At 36.8% G+C, this 22,805-nt stretch overlaps 1 protein-coding gene across 2 annotated transcripts in view; it reads left to right on the forward strand.

Annotated features, from left to right (window-relative positions):
• LRP12 (LDL receptor related protein 12) overlaps window positions 1-22,805 on the forward strand; it is a 90,275-nt gene that overhangs the window by 37,318 nt on the left and 30,152 nt on the right. The window contains exon 2 of one of the 2 annotated variants that reach the window (XM_019973842.2): window positions 1,974-2,030. The exons of the other annotated variant lie outside the window; for it this stretch is intronic. Within the exon in view, the coding sequence (XP_019829401.2) occupies window positions 1,974-2,030 (57 nt within the window). The remainder of the gene's footprint in view (window positions 1-1,973; window positions 2,031-22,805) is intronic. 2 annotated transcript variants of the gene reach the window in all.

A 22,805-nucleotide genomic window follows, 5' to 3' on the forward strand; every position in this document is an offset into this window, starting at 1 on the left:
GGTTATTGATATTTCTCCCAGCAGTCTTGATTCCAGCTTGTGCTGCCTCCAGCCCAGCATTTCTCATGATGTACTCTGCATATAAGTTAAATAAGCAGGGTGATAATATACAGCCTTGACGTACTCCTATTCCTATTTGGAGCCAGTCTGTTGTTCCATGTCCAGTTCGAACTGTTGCTTCCTGACCTGCATATAGGTTTCTCAAGAGGCAGGTCAGGTGGTCTGGTATTCCCATCTCTTTCAGAATTGTCCACAGTTTGTTGTGATCCACATAGTCAAAGGCTTTGGCATAGTCAGTAAAGCAGAAGTAGATGTTTTTCTGGAACTATCTTGCTTTTTCGATGATCCAGCGGTTGTTGGCAATTTGATCTCTGGTTCCTCTGCCTTTTCTAAAACTAGCTTGAATATCTGGAAGTTCACAGTTCACGTATTGTTGAAGCCTGGTTTGGAGAATTTTGAGCATAGCTTGTGCAGTAGTTTAAGCATTCTTTGGCATTGCCTTTCTTTGGGATTGGAATGAAAACTGACCTTTTCCAGTCCTGTGGCCATTGCTGAGTTTTCTAAATTTGCTGGCATATTGAGTTTAGCACTTTCACAGCATCATCTTCCAGGATTTGAAATAACTCAACTGGAATTCCATCACATCCACTAGCTTTGTTCGTAGTGATGCTTTCTAAGGCCCACTTGACTTCACATTCCAGGATGTCTGGCTCTAGGTGAGTGATCACAACATCGTGATTATCTGGGTCGTGAAGATCCCCCTTAGTGCCTTGGGGGATGCTAAGCAGTAATCAAGCAACCACAGAAATGTGGTGGTTTAAAAGATAAACTATTAATTATAATATTTGCTATTATCTTCATTCTTTGAACCCGCAAAGAGAATTCTGCTTTTGCCATTGAAGTTTCTCCCACCTAGCTTCTTCTGAATGTGCCCTGCATTAGGGAGAATGCTTTATCAGCTGGAAATTGACCTAATGCATAGACAAAGACAAAACTTTGGAACTAAACATGAGCAACTTGTACAAGAAAAGTAGAGGTAGATGGAAATCTTTCATAATACTGCTAAATTAAATTTTTAAGAATAATACCTGAGGGACACTGTTTACTCATTTAAAGTAGTAAATAGTTTCTACTTTAAAAGGAGTCTTTTTTAAACACTGTTTTTCTAGCTGACACTTGGTAACTAATTTCAGTTATTTGAATGCTTCCATGTGCCCACTTTGTGGTAGGAGGTATAGAAAATCAGGGGCTACCAATATAGGATAATATTATGTCTCTACTCTAAAGACGATTGATTGATTGAAGGTTGCTCAGTCTTGTCCAACTCTTTGTGACCCCATGGATTATACAGTCCATGGAATTCTCCAGGCCAGAATATTGGAGTGGGTACCCTTTTTCTTGTCCAGGGGATCTTCCCAACCCAGGGATAGAACCCAGGTCTCCTGCATTGCAGGCGGATTCTTTACCATTTGAGCCACAGGGGAAGCCCCTAAAGACAGAGTTGTTGATAAGAAAATGTTGACAGATTTAGAAGACAGTGCAATGCAAGACCTTTTTTTTTTTAGGTACCAACATGTGTGACTATAGCAATGAGCACATTGTGAACTGATTAAGCATGATTTTAGAGAAATGCTGTTCTAAAAACTTTATGATTGTCCCTTTTCTAGTAATAGTACTAAGTTCTCTTTTGACTGTTCACTTGATAGAAAATTCTTTCTTGTATTAATCACATCTATATATTTGGCCTTTACATTACACTACCTTGTTGTGATTTCCAAAACATTTTGTTGTTATTACTAAGATTATGATTTGGGGCTTTATAGTATTGTTTTGAAGATTATTATGAGACTTTAATTTAGTTTCTGAATATTATAAGTAGCTCTAAGTACCTGTTTTTCTGTTAGAGGGAGAATCTGAAAAATTTTTTTAAATTTTATCTTGGAAATTAGTTTATTCATTATGTTTAATTTTAGGAAATCGTGCTCTTGCAGAACATTCTGAAAATGTGCATATTTCAGGAGTGTCAACTGGTAAGTCATTTTTTGTAATGTTTAAATTTCATGCATGACTTATATGGTAAATATTGAAGGCCACCTGGTATCTTATGAAGTGATATTTGGCTATAAAAATTATTACTGCTTTTTGCAGCATGTAATAAGGAAAGAACTGGAACATGGAGAAATTCTCACAAGATAAAATTGATACTTGCATGCCTGTGGATTGATTATATTTTTCCAGACGGACTGCATAATTATTTTTCTGTACAAACATTGAACCAAGAGAAAAGTTAGCTCAAGTTGAATTTGTGTTTTCTTTCCATACAAAGTTATATGAAATGAAATTTATTAAAATGTAATTTTGAATGCTGTTCATAGCATCGGAGCCTTAGAAATTAGCATTTTTGCCTGATGTTTTAGATGAAATGCTACTATACATGAAACTGTAGTACTTGAATGCACAATTTATATGTTACTAAGAAGCACCCCAACAACATTTTTGCATCTATGAGATTCAGAAACTTGCTAAGGTAAATGCATTTTCCCCACTCATTTAAATGCTTTTATTAATTAATAATTACTTAAGGGCCCATAACTATTAAACTGTTCATTCTTAAATATACAAATGAACAATAAGGGCAAAGAACTATATTCAATATCTTCTAATAAACTAATAGAAAGTAATCTATCACCTAAAATTAACACAGCATTGTAAATCAACTGTAATTCAGTTAATTTTTTTTTTCATTCTTAGGTGAGTTCTACAACTTTGATACCATTTTTACCTTATCAAGTACAGTTACTTGGAAAGCAAAATCTTTGATTTTCACATAAACTGAAATAGAGTTTACTATTATTCCCTATATTCTTAATGAGTTTTGTGTAGTTAAAAAAATTGCACTTGGTGTGTTTGTCAGTGTACTTCTTGATTTCTTCATGTTTTCTTACAATTCTGTGGTTTTTTGTTTCTCATTAAGCAAAACTGAAGGTTTCCTCTTTTGTTTTAGATCTGATTTTATATTTAAAAAGTTAATAGACTTAACAAGTAGTCAAGGAGTTAGCCTGTGCCAGGCCAAACAGATTGACAGGTCTGGTTTCCTGAAAGTGAAAATAGGTGCCTTTGCAGCCTATGTTAATTATTTTACAGTGTGTTTCCCCATTTTCATATGCTTTCAGATATTATACAGTTGTGTATATCAAGTTAAAAAAGGTTTATTTAGGGTTGACCTTAATTTTCTCCCTTTTTCTACTTTGGATATCTACTGAGAATTGTGATGACTTTTCCAAGTTGTCACTATGAAGTAAGAAATTGTTTACGAATGTTTAATTTACACAGCCAAATGATTATTATCTAATTCAGTGATTTTCAGATTTTTTGGTCTCAGGACCCCTTGTAAACTTTTAACAATATCAGGGATTATATGTATTAGTCTACTCAGGCAGCTACCATAACAAAATACCATAGGCTGAGTGGCTTAAATAATAGATACTTAGTTTCTCACAGTCTAGAGGCTAGAAGTCCAAGGTCAGGGGCTGGTGGTGTAGTTTTCTGATAAGACCTTTCTTCCTGACTTGCCGGTGGTGCCTTCTCACTGTGTCCTCACATGACATTTCCTGTGTGTGCTCTCGGAGAAAGTGAGGTACTCTGGTGTCTCCCTCTTCTTTATAAGGACCCTAGTCCTATGGGATTAGGGTCCCATCCTTATGAGTTACAGCCTGGCTTCCAAATACAGTCACATTTGAGGGTTAGGACTTCAGCAAATGAGTTTGGAAAGGATGCAATTCATCCCATAACAAGGACTTATGTTTATATAGGCTATAGCTACTGATATTTACTGTATTGGAAATTAAAACTGAGAAATTGTTTAAAAACTTCTTCATTTACTTGCATATGAAAGTAGTAAATCCATGGCATCTTTACATCAATAACATAATTTTACTAAAAATGCATTTTCCAAAACAAGAACATCAGTAAGAAGAATGGTATTGCTTTACAGTTTTGCAAACTTTTTAAAGATTGGCTTATAAAGGAGTACCTGGATTCTGACATCTGTGCACTCAGCCTTTTGTAACGTGTTGCTTTGTTTGACAATATGAAGACAATCCAGCAGTACACCAATGTGTAATTTGAAAAGAGAGGAGTATTTCCATAACTTTTTTCGGATAATTGTGAAGATTCTTCTTTGATATAATGCCAGAACTCAACAAGTGGTGGTTTCTTAAAGGTTAGTTGCAAATGGGATCTGAAACCGCATCAGTGAACTTTTGTTCCCTGTTTTACAAAAATCCAGTGACCATTCTTTCCCTTTAAAGGGGTTTTTTCCCACCATGCATGATTTTGTAATATGAAGTAGATACTTGAAAATATTGGTTGGCTGAGTTATGTGGATTTATAACATAGGTTTATTTTCTCTAAAAATCTAAAATTAAGGTGTTAGCAGAGTTGGTTTCTTCTGAGGCCCCTTTCTTTGGTTTGTAGATGGCTGTCTTCTATCTGTATCTTCTCATGGTCCTCACTCTGTGTATCTGTGTCCTGATCTCTCCTTATTGGGACACCCATCACATTAGATAGGGCCCACCCATGAGACTTCATTTTAATTTAGTTGCCTCTTTAAAGATCTTGTCTCAAAATTCAGCCACATTCTGAGGTACTGGCAGTTCAGACTTTAACATAGGAGTCTTAGGGGTGACACAGTTCAGTCTGTAACAAAATGAGTGTTTGAATTAAATGTATTTATATATCAATAAATTAATTTCAGAGTCCAGTGAAACCTTATTAATGGCTTATTGTTTTTCCTGAAAGTTTGTCTTATAAAGTCTTTCTTTTGTGGAAAGAGAAGATTAAGATGAAGTGTATCCCAATCATATCATTAAAAATATAAATGGATGCTCTCTTAAAACGTGATTTTGGATGTACAGATTCATTGCAGTTTTTCTTTAGTCAGTATGGAGCTATAGAAGGTGTAATGCTTGGTATAGTATAAGCCTTCTGAATTCCTTGTATACCTAGTTGAAATGAGAGCCCTTTTATTGCTCTTATAAATGGGAAATTAGCTTTTGGAAGAATCTCTAAATGTAGGACTTGCTCTTTCTTGGGATCAGCAAGCAGCAAAAGTGATGAGGTGGCTCAGTGTTCTGTGGAGCTGCCTGCTTCTGCTCTTCACCTGCTCTTTTCACCTCTGCTGCTTTATTTGACAGTGCTTAGCACCTTAGCTCATTCATTCTTTACTTTCTGGAAATTTTAATGACATTTTTTAAGAATTTTAACTTAATGTGCTCTAGTATTTTCAGGTAATTTATTACCCAGATCAGGACACTTTGAAAGCAAAAGGGTACACTGTTTTCAATATGCTGATACCACAAGCAAACCAGAACTATCCTAGACAATTTGGAATGTACAGTCACCCTAACTGTAATGAATTAAATTCATTCAGCTTGTATTAAACACCTGATATGTACCTTGTGCCAAGAAGGATGGGAGTAAATAAAAATATTCCTTCCCAACTGAGCAGGCTCATCTGCTGCTCAAGCCAAGGCCTCCTCTGCCCACTCTTGCAGGTTCCAGGATCCTGAGCACTGCCACCACCAAAGTCTCCTTTGACCACACTTGAGGCCCATGTGGCCCGTCCATGCCAAAGCCTCCTCCAGAATCTACCCTGGGCACCCCAGCATGAGAGCAGAAGCTGCCAATGCTGGTGGGGCCGAATGCTAAAACATGGGGTTAGGAAAGTGACTCTAGGGAGAGGACTGCTGTTGGCTATGCAGAGACAACATGAAGCGATGGGAAAATCTGGACAGACGAATCACAAGTAGGGGCTTCCCGGGTGATGATAATGGTAAAGAATCCGCCTGCCAATTCAAGAGACATAAGAGACCCGGATTCGATCCCTGGGTCAGGAAGATCCCCTGGAGGAGAAAATGGCAACCTGGTCCTGTATTCTTGCCTGAAAAATCCCATGGACAGAAGAGCCCTGTGGGCTACAGTCCATGGGGTCACAAAGGCTCTACATAACAGAGCACACACATAGGCATAAGCAGTCACAAGTAATGGAATTGAAACTGTGATTAAAAATCTTCCAGGAAACAAAAGTTCAGAACCAGATGGCTTTATAGGTGAATTCTGTCAAACATTTAGAGACGAGCTAACACCTATCCTTCTCAAACAATTCCAAAAAATTGCAGAGGGATAAATACTCCCAACCTCATTGTACGAGGCCACCATCACTCTGATACCAAAACCAGACAAAGATACCACAAAAAAAGAAAATTACAGGGCAATATCACTGATAAACATAGATGCAAAAATCCTTAACAAAATACTAGCAAACCAAACCTAACAACATGTTAAAAGGATCATAATAATGATCAAGTGGGATTTATCCCAGGAGTACAAGGATTATTCAGTGCCTGCAAACGAATCAATGTGATACACCATATTAACAAATTGAATAAAAAACATATATTCTTCTCAGTAGATGCAGAAAAAGCTTTTGACAGAATTCATCATCCATTTATGATAAAAAAAAAAAAAAAACTCTCCAGAAAGTGAGCATATAGGGAACCTATTTCAGTATAATAAAGGGCATATATGACAAAACCACAGCAGACATTCTCAGTGGTGAAAGCATTTCCTCTAAGATCAGGAACAAGACAAGTATATCCAGTCTCACTACTTTCATTCAACATAGTTGTGGAATTTGTAGCAACAGCAATCAGAGAAGAAAAATAAAAGGAATCCAGTTTGGAAAAGAAGAAGTAAAACTCTCACTTTTTGCAGATGGCCTGATACTATACATAAAAAGTCCTAAAGATGCCAATAGAAGACTGAGCGACTTCACTTTGACTTTTCACTTTCATACATTGGAGAAGGAAATGGCACCCTACTCCAGTGTTCTTGCCTGGAGAATCCCAGGGATGGGGGAGCCTGGTGGGCTGCCGTCTATGGGGTCGCACAGAGTCGGACACGACTGAAGCGACTTAGCAGCAGCAGCAGAGCTCATCAATGAATTTGGTAAAGTTGTAGGATACAAAATTAATACTCAGAAATCTCTTACATTCTTACACACTAACAATGAAAGATCGGAAAGAGAAATTAAGGAAACTATACCATTTACCATGCAACAACAAAAAAAGAATAAAATACCTAGGAGTAAACCTACCTAAGGAGGCAAAAGAGCTATCTTCAAAGAGTTGGACATGACTGAACAACTTTCACTTTCAAAAGACTAAGTTATTCATGAAAGAAATCAAAGATGACACAAGCAGATGGAGAAAAATACCATGTTCTTGGATTGGAAGAATTGGATTGTGAAATTGACTATACCACCCAAAGCAATCTGCAGATTCAGTGTAATGCCTGTCAAATCACCAAGGACGTTTTTCACAGAATTAGGACCAAAAATTTTTACAATTTGTATAGAAACACAAAAGACCTCAAATAGCCAATGCAGTCCTTTTTTTAAAAAAGATTTATTTTATATTTTGGCTGTGGTGGGTCCTTGCTGCTGCACTCGGACTTCTCTAGCTGCTTCCAGCGGGAACTGTCTGCGGCAGTGCTTGGGCTTCTCACTGTGGTGGCCTTGCTTGTTGTGGAGCGCAGGCTCTAGGCACACAGGTTCAGTAGTTGTGGCAGATGGGCTCAGTTGCACAGCAGCATGTGGGATCTTCCTGGATCAGGGACCAAACTGGTGATATTCGTTTCATTGCAAGGTGGATTCTTAACCACTGGACCATCAGGGAAGCCCGGCCGAGGCAGTCTTGAGAAAGTAAAGCAGAGCTGGAGCAATCAGGCTCCCTGACGTTACGCTATACTACAAAGCTACAGTAATCAAGGCTGCATGATACTAGCACAAAAACAGAAATATAGATGAATGGAACAAGATAGAAAGCTCAGAAATAACCCATGCATCTGTGGTCACCTAATCTGTGACAAAGGAGGCAAGAATATGCAATGGAGAAAAGACAGTCTCTTCAATAAGTGGTGCTGGGAAACTGGACAGGTACATGTAAAAGAATGCAATTAGAACATTCCCTAACACCATACACAAAAATAAGTTCAAAATGGATTAAATATCTATATGTAAGGCTAGATAACTAAAAAATTCTTAGAAGAAAACATAGGCAGAACAGGCTATGAGATAAATCACAGCAAGATCTTTTTTGACCCACCTCCTAGAGTAATGAAACAAAGAGAAACAATTCGGATTTAATGAAACTTAGAAGCCTTTGCACAGCAAGATAAACCATAAACAAAATGAAAAGACAACCCTCAGAACTGGAGAAAATATTTGCAGATGAAGCAACAAAGGATTAATCTAACAGCTCATGCAGCTTGATATCAAAAAAACAACCCAATCAAAAATGAGAAGACCTAAATAGATACTTCTTCAAAGAAGACATACAGATAGATGGCCAACAAACACATGAAAAGGTGTTCAGCATCACCAATTATTAGAGAAATGTAAATCAAAACTACAGTGAGGTATCACCTCACACCATTTAGAATGACCACCATCAAAAAATTCACAAACAGTAAATGCTGGAGATGGTGTAGAGGAAAGGGAACCCTCTTTCACTGTTGGTGGGAATGTAAATTGATACAGCCACTATGGAGAGAAGTATGGAGGGTCCTTAAACTAAAAAGTAGAACTACCATGTGACCCAGCAATCCCACTCCTAGGCATATACCTGGAGAAAACCATAATTCCAAAGGACACATGCACCTTAGTGTTCACTGTAGCACTGTTTACAACAGCCAAGACATGGAAACCACCTAAACGTCCATCCACAGAAGAATGTATAAAGATGAGGCACATATATACTACTGAATATTACCCAGCCATAAAAGGAATGAAATGATGCAGTTTACAGAGATGTGGAGAGACCTAGAGACTGTCGTATAGAGTGAAGTAAATTAGAACAGGAACAACAATTATCGTATAATACTATTTATATGTGGAATATAGAAAAACAATGCAGGTGAACTTATTTGTAAAGCAGAAATAGAGATGCAGAAGTAGAGAATGGATATATGGATACATATGGACATATGGACAGGAAAGGAGGGGTAGGGTAAATTAGGAAAATGGGATTGACACATACACTAAATATGTATAAATCAGGTAACTAATGAGAACCTACTGTATAGCACATGGAACTCTACTCAATGCTCTGTGGTAAATAGGAAGGAAATCCAAAAAAGAGGGGAGATACATGTATATATCGGCTATATATTTATGTATAGCTGATTCACTTTGCTATATAGCAGAAACTAACACAACACTGTACAACAACTATACTCTAATAAAATTAATTTTAAAAATATTCCTGTCTCAACTTACCATAGAATTGAGAAGATAGACATGTGATAAGTGCACCTGTAGTATGTTCTTAATGTAGTAAATCCTGTGGTAAATAATGACCACGTTAAGGTTGATCATGAATTTATAAAAAACCTAGTTACAATGTCTGGTGAGAGGTAAATGATTTAATATTTTTCTTTACTTAGTTGTGAGTAATACTAAGTACTTAGTTTTGTTTATTCATATGAATTTTTATGGAAATTAGTAATTTATGATTAATAATATAGCTTGGGTTCTTAGGCCTCAGATAATTTATTTCTATTTCTAGCATTCTGGTCATTTTCATCTTCCTTTTCCTCAAATCTTTGCTAAGAGATATGTTTTTATCCTTTTGCTGGTTCTTATGCTATAGGAAATGTCACGAGAAAATGGGAGTTAGCAAAAAGTATATATCTAATGGTTGTATAATGGAAAAGAATGATTGGATAAAGTGTTATTTTTTGTATGCTTGCTTTCTTTAGAATTTTTTACATGATTTCATACATAAATCATGAAATTTTATCACAGAAATTGTAAGTAATTTAATTGTATATAAGAAAGTAGGAAGGCTATTTTAATATTCTTTTTTTAAAATGCCTAAGTTAAATGCCTCCTGTTCTGTTTTGAATGTCTAAGTTTGTAAAATGGCTAATTTATTGTTCATCTCCTACATAGAATGAAACATTTTTTAGATCAGATTGACTTATACATATTAAATATATTTGATTTTTAATATGTATCTATTTTGAATTTTACTATATAATCTATATGTATTTGAATCAGAATAATTCTAGGTGCACTCACCTATAATGGAAAAGAATCTAGAAAAGAATATATATATATATGTATATATCTATATATACACACACACATATATACATATATAACTGAATCATTTTGCTGGACACCTGAAACTTAACATCATAAATCAACTGTACTTCAATTTTTTTAAAAAAGAATATTTCTAGATGTAATTTGATTATGTCCTCATTGCTCTTAATTACTTCCAAATCATTTTTTTGTTTTCATAAATTCTGTTAATACATTATGTAAATTACATTAAATATTTATAAAAATTGGAAAAAGAGCAGATAGATTACAAAAATCACCCACTAACCTTGTATTCCTAGTAACTAATAATATTATAATTTATTTCATTTATACTCTGTGTATACCTTTAAAAATAATTGTATTTGCATTTGGATTATAAGTAACTGTGTGTCCTGCCTTTTCTATTTAACATTGTATAGAATACATTTTTTTCATAGTTATTATTTTAATACCTATATAGTAAAGTTTCCATCCTCTGGCTATATTGTAATGTTCTTAAACATACCATTGGGCTTTTTCCCAATGGGTTCTCCCTAGTCTGGATTATGTTGCAAGGAACAATTTAATATATATTTAGCCCTTTTTTAAATTTCTGAGATTATTTCTTTGGCATAGATTTCTAGAATTGGAATTACTCTATCAAAGGTCATAAAGAATTTAATGACTCTGAAAACTTTCTGACAGATTGCTTTCAGAAAGGATTGTACTAATTTACAGAGCTACCCCCAAGAAAGGAGAGCACTTAAACTGCATATAGTCATGCTTTTCCTGTTTAACTTGTTTCCTACCTTGTTTCTATTAAAGTCCCAACCTTTTATTTTCCCCAGACTGTTCAGAAATGTAACTGTTTACTTCTTTTCAGGTTCATGGCTCAGAGTTGTGACATTGCAAAGAATAAAAGAATGAGATTGGCTTTGTTTAATGGTTAAGCAGAAACTACCCTGAAATTTAAGACTTTCTGGTTGCTAATAGGTGCAGATGTTAGAACAAGTGCTTTCTGAGCTAGAAAGTTTTTATTTATGAAATTTAATAAGTTATTCCCAGTTCACCAATGATACAGCTGCTGAATGTTCCTACCTTATAACATCTGTAGCTAAAAGCTCTCAGGTTAGCCCAGTCTTGAATCTTCTTTATATTTGACTTCAAATCTTTGTCAGACAAGGCTGATGTTTCAGAAAGCAGAGAAAGAGAGTTATCTACTTAGGAAGTTTCTTTCCTAATACGTATTCATATTAATTGAATTACCAGAGTATAGAAAATAGTAGCTGTTACCTGTTATTCTTCCTATGTTCTGTCAGAATTTTTATTTTATTAAAATCATCACCCTTTCTTGTTTTTGTGTTTTTTCATTTTACAGTTCCTATTCTTGTCCTCAATGGCCCAGCATCCTATAAGTCTTTTAAAACTAATAATTTAGTTGTAGGCCTTTTAAAGTAGGAGATATTTTCCTTTTTTTTTTTAATTTTTTAAAAAAATTAAAATGTGGACCATTTTTAAAGTCTGTATTGAATTCGTTACATATTGCTTATGTTCTGATTTTTTGGTTGTGAGGCATTTGGGATCTTAGCTCTCTGACCAGGGGTTGAACCCATGCCCCCTGTCTTGGAAGGTGAAATCTTAATCACTGGACTGCCAGGAAAGTCCCTAGGAGATATTATTTCTAAGTTGCAATAATTTGCTTACAAATTATTGAGCAACATTTTACAATAGCATGAAGCACTGTAGTAAAATAGCTTTAGTTTTATCCAGTTTTAGGTTGAATACTACAATATGGTATATTGAAGTTTCCCTGGAAGAACATCTTGGTTTAGTAATACTTTTATTGTCCTAGAATTTTCAGATCTTACCCAAAAAAAGTCTGAAAGGAAATGAAGCTTAAACTATAATTTTTTTTTAATTTAATTTTATTTTTAAACTTTACAGTATTGTATTAGTTTTGCCAAATATCGAAATGAATCCGCCACAGGTATACCCGCGTTCCCCATCCTGAACCCTCCTCCCTCCTCCCTCCCCTACCCTCCCTCTGGGTCGTCCCAGTGCACCAGCCCCAAGCATCCAGTACCGTGCATTAAACTATAATTATTTGATAGCAGTTCACAGTTGTTTTTTAAATATAGAAAAGTTACACGAATAAAACAACAGGTACAAGTGGTTCTTTGTACCTTTCTTGTTATTTTAATGTTATTTTTAATTATTCAGTTAAATACCTGGACCTCTTGCTAAACTTATGAAAAAGAATTTCACCAGTTCTTTTGAGTAATACAGTATCTTTTATTCATGTTGCAAATGTCAGGGGGAAGGAAAGTTTATGAATTTTATAGTTTTTAGGATTTCAAAATATAAAAACACAACTTTGTGTGAACCCAAGGAACTGTCCTTCGAAGAAAGTGAGTGGAGAATACAAGACAGTATATTAAACAAAAAAAAAAATTAGTTCAGGAAACAACACCACATTAGTTTTTAGGATTTCAAAATATAAAAACAGAACTTAGTATGAACACAAGGAACTGTGCTTCAAATGAAGAAAGTGAGGTGAGTGGAGAATACAAAACAGAGTACATTTCAAAAACAAAAACATACCAGTTTCGTTTAGTTTATAAACAATGACTATACAAACATTGCCTGCCTTCAGAGAGTTTATTTTTGAAACACTTGAGCTTTTGGAGTAGAGCATTCCCTGTTAATTTTAGCAAAGATATAATGGTAGTATTATAATGTTTATATACTTTTATATGTAATATTATATGCTGCATAATTAAATCTACTATAACTTTTTATACAATAATATATTTTATGTGAAGCATTTACCTAATCATAACATTTCATGTGTTATAAATGTCAAATGTTTACTGAACAATTATGTTTATAGCAAGATTATTATATCTTATAATTGTATGTTCTTAATAAAGTCAACAGCAGAACATTAAATGTAGCAGTACCATAGACAGAACAGGGTGTAATGTGACAGAGTATGCAGTGTGTAGATGGCAGAAGTGATCATCTACTCAAGTGAGCAGGCAGGCCAGCTCTGCTGAAGGTAAAAAACAAGTTGCATTCAAACATTTGACATTTTCTTTTCTACTCTGTTAACTTTGAGAATAATTTTTTTTAAACTTTGACAGTAATTATTCAGTGTGTTGTTCATTAAGTCATGTCTGATTCTTTGTGACCTCTTGGACTGCTGCATTCCAGGCTTCCCTGTCCACTACTCTCTCCCAGAGTTTGCTCAGATTCATGTCCATTGAGTTAGTGTTGCTGTCTAACCATCACATCATTTGGCTCCTTCTCCTTCTGCCTTCAATCTTTCCCAGTATCAGGGTCTTTTCCAGTGAGTCAGCTCTTTGTATCAGGTGGCCAGAGTATTGGAGCTTCAGCATCAGTCCTTCCAATGAATATTCAGGGTTGATTTCCTATAAGATTGACTGATTTGATCTCCTGTGGTCCGAGGAACTCTCAAGAGTCTTCTTCAGCACCACAATTTGAAAGCATCAATTCTTTGGCTTTCAGCCTTCTTTATTGTCCAACTCTTGCATCCTTACTTGAATACTGGAAAAGCCATAGCTTTGACTGTACAAACCTTTGTCAGCAAAGTGATGTCTCTACTTTTTAATAAGCTCTCTAGGTTTGTCATGGCTTTCCTTCCAAAGAGCAAGCCTCTTTTAATTTTATGGGTGCAGTCACCATCCTCAGGGATTTTGGAGACCTGAGATCATGTTAATTATTTGTACTTTTGCTAAGGCATGGATTTGAAGATACTGTGCATCTGTTGTGCAAAAGCCAGTCACTTAGCAGATGAGCAGCGTTAATTAACAGACCCATATGGGACTTCCCTGATGGCACAGTGGTAAAGAATCCACTGCCAATAAAAGAGACACAGTTTTGATCCCTGGGTCGGGAAGAGAAAAAAATGGCAACCCACTCCAGTATTCCTGCCTGGGAAATCCATGGACAAAGGAGCCTGGCTGGCTGCAGTTCATGGGGTCGCAAGAGTCGGATATGACTTAGCAACTAAACAACAACAAACAGATTGAAACAAGTTGGGTGATTTAATCTTAAGCTGCAGTGATAGAAATATAATATCCAGAACATAGTCCGTCAAACTCTTTATTCCTCCCTTAAACATAGTCTGAATATTAGGTTTATTTCAGGATGTCACCCTTGACAGAGGACACCAAGACTGGAATACTCTCAGAAGATGTGTTATACTAAAAACTGAATCAAGGCTGATAGCAATGACTTATAAAATGGTGAACCTCAAGGCCAGTTTATCTTTGCTCTGGTGCTAATTCCTGCATTTCTTCTATGTTTCCAGCAAGAATCACAGTAAACTTCAAAAATTAGTAGTTTTTCCCATTCTGGAAATACAAGTAGTAGCTTGCTTAGCATTTTATTCATCTAGAGTGCTTAAATTTAGAAAATGTGAGTAACGTATCAATCGTTTTTATACCCTTCCAGGAAAAAATTGCCCTTTTATGGCCTTTTTAAAAAGGTATAAAAGGTTGAATCTTCTGTATTCATTTTATCTTATGCTTTGCCAGCAAAATTCAAAATTATTCTTGCCCTTAGAAATTTTAGGATAAAAATAGTTAGGTAGTTCCATTAAGAGTACTCTGCTGATCTTATACTCATATTGTGCTGTAACCCTCTTAGAACTAAGAAGACTGTATTTTTTTTTTTAATTTTCCTTCTGTATTTTCCCACATTTTGTACCTATTTTAACTCTTTAAAATGTATTTTACTGCCATGTAACCCCTGATTATTATTTGTTTGTTCTGGACATTGTTGTCACTGTTGTTTAGTCACTAAGTCTTTTGCGATGCCATGGACTATAGTCTCCCAGGCTCCTCTGTCCATGAGATTTCCCAGGCAAGAAGACTGGAGTGGGTTGCCATTCCCTTCAGGGGATCTTCCCAACCCAGGGATCAAACCTGGGTCTCCCATATTGCAGGCAGATTCTTTATCACTGAGTCACCTGGGAAGCCCTGGACAGTAGTGACCTTTAAGAAGCCAAGAAGTTAATGCCTTGAATAGAGCTAAAGACCAAGTGAATATTTTGGTCCTTGAAAAAATCATTAAGAATTACAGGAATAAGTTTATTGCTGTATCCATTCTTAAGTATCTGCTCTAATGTAGAGGAATGAATATCCAGTTATTATTCATTCTGGATATAGGATATCCTGGGTATAGGAGTTCCTGCTTTCAAAGATATGTGTGATTCCCAAGTCTAAGAGTAATGAGAGAGTATCCTAAGTGTGAGTGATAGATTAATATAAAGTTTTCTGCTTATACTGATTCTTACATTTTAAATAATTAAAAAGCTTTCCCATGTTAGACTACTAAACATTGCTATTAGAGTGCTAGTAATTATTTCCCTAAAGGGAAAAGGTTAATTTGCTGACCTCTCAAAAAAATTAGAATGAAATGCAAAGTAATTCTAAGGGGTACTACTTACATCCAACCTGTCTCCTTCCAGCTCAGTCCATCCTCAGAATGTTGACTCTTCTGAGTTTCGTTACGACAGAGCTCAGGTATTAAAGGAGTCTGGACAACAAAGGTCAAAAAAATCAAGACGCTAAGTGTGAGCAACAAACCCCGTCAAGTTGCAGAAGTGGACTTTCAAACTGAGTTTCTTCCTGACCAGGGTTTCTGTGTTCCCTATTGAGTTGCAAAGCTGAGCTGTGTCCTTCCAGGGGGCATCCTGCCAAAGGGCCATCTTGTGCTTACATGTCATTCATCTTGCAGATTCTGACACTCAATGGGTTACTTGCCCTGTGTTTTCAGCAATCCATGGTCTTCATGCTCGACATGCTTGCTTTCTAAACTCTGCCTATTTGTCCAATATGAAGAATCTATAAGAACACAACCACTTTCCATTAGTTGTCCAGCCTTCTCTGGTTTCCTCTTCTCTACTTCTCTTTCCTTTGAAATACCTCCCTCAGCATTCACTGCCTACCCTTACTGCTTCTATTCTGCCCCATATCCTAATCAGCTTACCTGGAGTTAATGTATATATGTACATACTATTATTAAAAGAACTTCTAGAATCCTATTTAATTCCAAAGAGACTAGGAAGCAGTTTTGTCCTGCCTGCAGTCCCTGTATAGATTTGTAGCCAATAGGAATCAGTCTTTAGAAACTTTAAGTATACCCTCTTTATCTGTGCTATCATAGATTCTGTACCTTTTTCTCCATGTAAATATAGGACCAAGACATATTTTTTTACCAAATGAGACCACTTTTATGTTTATTGAAATTCTATTGAGGCCTGTTCCCCCCCATCCCCTGGTAATATTTCCAGGTGGCATAGGGAGCTCCCTAGTGGGCAGTAGTGTGTCCTGGCAACCCAAAATTCCACATGCTGCTACTAATGTAATACCTGGTGCAGCAAAATAAATAAATATTTAAAAAGAAAAGAGTGCCACTCTATAGCCTACTACCTGGACATTTAATTTTTTGTGACTTTAGGAAAATTACTTAATTTCTCTGTACCTCCATTTTATAGTCATTGGTTAAATAGAGCTAATAATAGTAAAAATTAAATGTGAAAAGACATGAGAAGAAGAAGTACCTGATAGGAGTAACATTATCAGTAGCCAGGGGACCTACAGACCTGACCACACACTCCGCACTCTGAGTATATTCACAGATCTTGAATTTATGAACCATAAGCTTCTGATGAGTGACGAAAATCTCATTTTTAGCACTTTTCACCGTACTGTAACTTTTCAAACTGGTGCCCTTCTTTTAAATTAACAGTGGACCCGTTGGCATTTGGTTTCCAGGCTAAATCATCTAAGTATACACTTTAATTTTCCATGTCTGCCATGTTTTGCACGATTCACTTATTAACCTCAGGATCATTCATAGGTTCATCACACATGACCATTCAACAGTCACCATTTGCTTGTGAATTTTTTTACTTTGGAGATGGTATTTTTTTAAGTTCATTTGTTTCCATTGGAATCAAACCCTTTTTATTTGTATTTTCAACATGTGGAATTGCTTTTGTATTCAACAGCCATAATGAAGTTAATATTTATGGAGCACTCTATGCACTGAAAAAATGAGATGGCCAAATGATAGTGAGCACCATTGACTATAACTACTTTGAAACAGAGTGAGCGTGCTTTTGTTTTATACTGAAACTTGATCAAGTAAAATTTTACAAGTAGAAGAGTTTCTGTACTTGCTTTTTAGCTGATCTCTTTGCTGCACCAGTTTGCCTTCCCACAGGTTGTATACAGCAAGGTAATGTTACCCAGTATTTGTATCATATCACTTCTTTTAGCAGTAGCATACCTTGCCTTAGCTAGTATCTATAGAATTGAGTCACTAAATTCTTTTAATTTGGAATGTGCTCTTTATTCTGATTGTTCTCACTTCTGTTCAGTGAAAGAAACCCTTTGTTAACAAACAAACTTGACTTACATAAGGCCCAAAAGTGGGCCTTTGTTTCTGTTTAATAATACCCTGTGCCTTATGACACATTGTTTATAAATACACACTATGTCATGTGGGACTGTATTGTCTTGTATGCAAGGTCTTCCCGGGTGGCTCAGTGGTAAAGAATCTGCCTGCCAATGCAGGAAAAGTGGGTTCGATCCCTGGGTCCAGAAGATCCCCTGGAGAAGGAAATGGCAGTGTACTCCAGTGTTCTTGCCTGGGAAATCCCATGGACAGAGGAGCCTGGCAGGCTGCAGTTCATGGGGGTCTCAAAGAGTTGAACAGGCTGAGCAACTGAACAGAAATACGTCTTGTATGCTCTCATAACTATTTATATGCTTCTTGAATTCAGTTAATAATCATAATTCATTTTTACAAAGCTTCAGTGTCCATGAGAACATTAATTTTCTTCATTTTCTTTTGTGTTTTTCGTATGTATCTCATGTACTTAAGGTGGCCAGTAAGCACAGCTGATTTTTACTTGAATTTCAGCTTTGTAATTTGTTAAAACAAAAGGCACAAAGATTTCATATCACCTTTAGTCACAAAGCGCCAAAACCCCTTGTCAGTTTTGAAAAGAAACCCCATTCTTCATCTGTGGAACAGGAAATTGTACTTTTTCCCTTACAAGTAGAACTGTAAATTTCTTTCCGTGTGTCTTTTTTTCAGGTCTTAAAAACCATAAAATATTTTGAAATCGTCCTCTTCTCTCCCATGTGGCCTCTAAAATAGTGGTTGTTGGCACAGTTTCTATTCTATAAATGGTTACTTTAAAGATAATAGGTATGGTGTACAAATCTAATTTTAAAATCATAGTTACCTGCTTTTTCTGTGGGATTATTGAACTAGTATCAGAATAAGCATGAAGAAGTCTTGAGTGTTTCTCAGTTAGTTTTGCCCTGTTTTCTCAATTCTACAGTGAGATCTTTGTATTTTAAAACTAGAAATTATCAAAATTTTATTAAGAATGCCATCAAAGAATCTCTACCTATTTACTTTTCAGTTAATTCTCCTTCTCTTAATTGAAAACATATGCAATCAATTAAAAAGTGTATTCTTTAATTTAGCCTTTAATGCCTTTTAACCACTAGCATTGTGATAATGCTATTTTCTTTTTTCATTCCAAATGTCCAAATGAAATAGGCTTTAGGGGAACTAATCAGATAACCAGAGGCTTCCCTGGCGGCTCAGACGATAAGAGTCTACCTGTGGTGCAGGACCTGGGTTCAATCCCTGGTGAAGAAAATGGCAACTCACTCCAGTATTCTTGCCTGGAAAATCCCATGAACAGGGGACCCTGGCGGGCTACAGTCCATGGGATCACAAAGAGTTGGACACGAATGAGTGACTAACACTTACTCTAATCACTGCATTCTATGAAGAAGACGCTCTGGGAGTTGAAAGTTGCTAACTTTTTGAATGAACATTTGGAAATCTTAATTTGGGAGCTTCTATTTTGAGTTATGGGAAATCTATCAAAACGAGAGATATATATTATCGTCACCCAAAATACTTGAATACTTGTTTATATCTGAAGATACTGACTAGAGTAAATTAAATAGATTTTTTTTAAGGTATTTCTGTTCTGAGAACAAAAACTTGACACTGATTATTCAGTTCAGTTCAGTCTCGTCTGACTCTTTGCGACCCCATGAATCGCAGCAGGCCAGACCTCCCTGTCCATCACCAACTCCCAGAGTTCATTCAGACTCGTGTCTGTCGAGATGGTGATGCCATCCAGCCATCTCATCCTCTGTCGTCCCCTTCTCCTCCTGCCCACAATCCCTCCCAGCATCAGGGTCTTTTCAAATGAGTCAGCTTTACACATTAGGTGGCCAAAGTACTGGAGTTTCAGCTTCAGCATAAGTCCTTCCAATGAACACCCAGGACTGATTTCCTTTAGGATGGACAGGTTGGATCTCCTTACAGTCCAAGGGACTCTCAAGAGTCTTCTCCAGCACCCCAGTTCACAAGCATCAATTCTTCGGCTCTCAGCTTTCTTCACATCCAGTCTCACATCCATACATGACCACTGGAAAAACCATAGCCTTGACTAGACAGACCTTTGTTGGCAAAGTAATGTCTCTGCTTTTGAATATGCTATTTAGGTTGGTCATAACTTTCCTTCCAAGGAGCAAGCGTCTTTTAATTTCGTAGCTGCAGTCACCATATGCAGTGATTTTGGAGCCCCCCAAAATAAAGTCTCTCACTGTTTCCACTGTTTCCCCATCTATTTGCCATGAAGTGATGGGACCAGATGCCATGATCTTAGCTTTCTGAATGTTGAACTTTAAGCCAACTTTTTCACTCTCCTCTTTCACTTTCATCAAGAGGCTTTTGAGTTCCTCTTCACTTTCTGCCATAAGGGTGGTATCATCTGCATATCTGAGGTTATTGATATTTCTCCTGGCAATCTTGATTCCAGCTTGTGTTTCTTCTAGCCTGGCGTTTCTCATAATGTACTCTGGATATAAGTTAAATAAGCAGGGTGACAGTATACAGCCTTGACGTACTCCTTTTCCTATTTGGAACCAGTCTGTTGTTCCATGTCCAGTTCTAACTGTTGCTTCCTGACCTGCATACAGATTTCTCAAGAGGCAGGTCAGGTGGTCTGGTATTCCCATCTCTTTCAGAATTTTCCACAGTTTATTGTGATCCACACAGTCAAAGGCTTTGGCATAGTCAATAAAGCAGAAATAGATGTTTTTCTGGAATTCTCTTGCTTTTTCTATGATCCAACAGATGTTGGCAGTTTGATCTCTGGTTCCTCTGCCTTTTCTAAAACCAGCTTGAACATCTGGAAGTTCACGGTTCACTTATTGCTGAAGCCTGGCTTGGAGAATTTTCAGCATTACTTTACTAGCATGTGAGATGAGTGTAATTGTGCGGTAGTTTGAGCATTCTCTGGCATTACCTTTCTTTGGGATTGGAATGAAAACTGATGTTTTCCAGTCCCGTGGCCACTGCTGAGTTTTCCAAATTTGCTGGCATATTGAGTGCAGCACTTTCACAGCATCATCTTTCAGGATTTGAAACAGCTCAACTGGAATACCATCACCTCCACTAGCTTTGTACATAGTGATACTTTCTAAGGCCCACTTGACTTCACATTCCAGGATGTCTGGCTCTAGGTCAGTGATCACACCATCGTGATTATCTGGGTCATGAAGATTTTTTTTGTACAGTTCTTCTGTGTATTCTTGCCATCTCTTCTTAATATCTTCTGCTTCTGTTAGGTCCATACCATTTCTGTCCTTTATCGAGCCCATCTTTGCATGAAATGTTCCCTTGGTATCTCTGATTTTCTTGAAGAGATCTCTAATCTTTCCCATTCTGTTGTTTGCCTCTACTTCTTTGCATTGATTGCTGAGGAAGCCTTTCTTATCTCTCCTTGCTATTCTTTGGAACTCTGCATTCAGATGCTTATATCTTTCCTTTCCTCCTTTGCTTTTCGCTTCTCTTCTTTTCACAGCTATTTGTAAGGCCTCCTCAGACAGTCATATCGCTTTTTTGCATTTCTTTTCCATGGGGATGGTCTTAATCCCTGTCTCCTGTACAATGTCACAAACCTCAGTCCATAGTTCATCAGGCACTCTATCAGATCTAGTCTCTTAAATCTATTTCTCACTTCCACTGTATAATCATAAGGGATTTGATTTAGGTCATACCTGAATGGTCTAGGGTTTTCCCTACTTTCTTCAATTTGTCTGAATTTGGCAGTAAGGAGTTCATGATCTGAGCCACAGTCAGCTCCTGGTCTTGTTTTTGCTGACTGTATAGAGCTTCTCCATCTTTGGCTGCAAAGAATATAATCTGATATCGGTGTTGACCATCTGGTGATGTCCATGTGTAGTCTTCTCTTGTGTTGTTGGAAGAGGGTGTTTGTTATGACCAGTGCGTTCTCTTGGCAAAACTCTATTAGCCTTTGCCCTGCTTCATTCTGTACTCCAAGGTCAAATTTGCCTGTTATTCCAGGTGTTTCTTGACTTCCTACTTTTGCATTCCAGTCCCCTATAATGAAAAGGACATCTTTTTGGGGTGTTAGTTCTAAAACATCTTGTAGGTCTTCATAGAACCGTTCAACTTCAGCTTCTTCAGCGTTACTGGTTGGGGCATAGGCTTGGAGTACCGTGATGTTGAATGGTTTGCCTTGGAAACAAACAGAGATCATTGTGTCATTTTTGAGATTGTATCCAGGTACTGCATTTTGGACTCTTCTGTTGTATTAAGAGACATATTAAGAAAGCAAAATGAACAAAGGCTAAAACATAGTCATTCTTGGCCCAAATGCCATGTGTGTGTTGCTGGAAAATCTCATATTCTGCAAAACTGAACACTAAACTAACAGGGCTTATGAGAAAGGTAGTTTTGGTACAGATTGCTTACAACTACATAACTCTGTAAGTACAGCCCTAACAAATAAAATGTTGCTCCAAATGCCAGGACAAATATCTCCTGACAGTTACACCTAGACTCGGTCCATACTTTGCAGCCACATACTCTGAAGTTCAGACTTCCTCCTTGAAGATACGTGCTTCTTCTAATGGAGACCAGTTTAATCAAAACTAAAAACATAATTCAGAGATACCCTTCATCAATTAAGGTGTTCTGTTTTATTTTGATAGTGGGGAAAGGTGTTCACATCTCCATCTATACTTGCTGCCTCCCAAGATGTCTTAATACAGAGGAAAGTCTAGCAGTTCTTTTTTTTTTTTTTTTTAATTGAAGGCTAATTACTTTACAGTATTGTATTGGTTTTGCCATACATCAACATGACTCTGCCACGGGTGTACATGTGTTCCCCATCCTGAACCCCCCTCCCACTTCCCTCCCCATACCATCCCTCTGGGTCATCCCAGTGCACCAGCCCCAAGCATCCTGTATCCTGCATCGAACCTGGACTGGTGATTCGTTTCTTATATGATATTATACATGTTTCAGTGCCATTCTCCCAAATCATCCCACCTTTCCCTCTCCCACAGAGTCTAAAAGACTGTTCTATACATTTGTGTCTTTTTTGCTGTCTCGCATACAGGGTTATCGTTACCATCTTTCTAAATTGCATATATATGCGTTAGTATACTGTATTGGTGTTTTTCTTTCTGGCTTACTTCACTCTGTATAGCAGTTCTTTAAAACAGTAAAAGTAAGCACTTCTTGCAATAAAAGAAGTTACTTGCTAGGGGTTTTCTCC

Source organism: Bos indicus, chromosome 14 (genome assembly GCF_029378745.1).
Source record: "Bos indicus isolate NIAB-ARS_2022 breed Sahiwal x Tharparkar chromosome 14, NIAB-ARS_B.indTharparkar_mat_pri_1.0, whole genome shotgun sequence".
NCBI classification, from domain to species: domain Eukaryota; kingdom Metazoa; phylum Chordata; class Mammalia; order Artiodactyla; family Bovidae; genus Bos; species Bos indicus.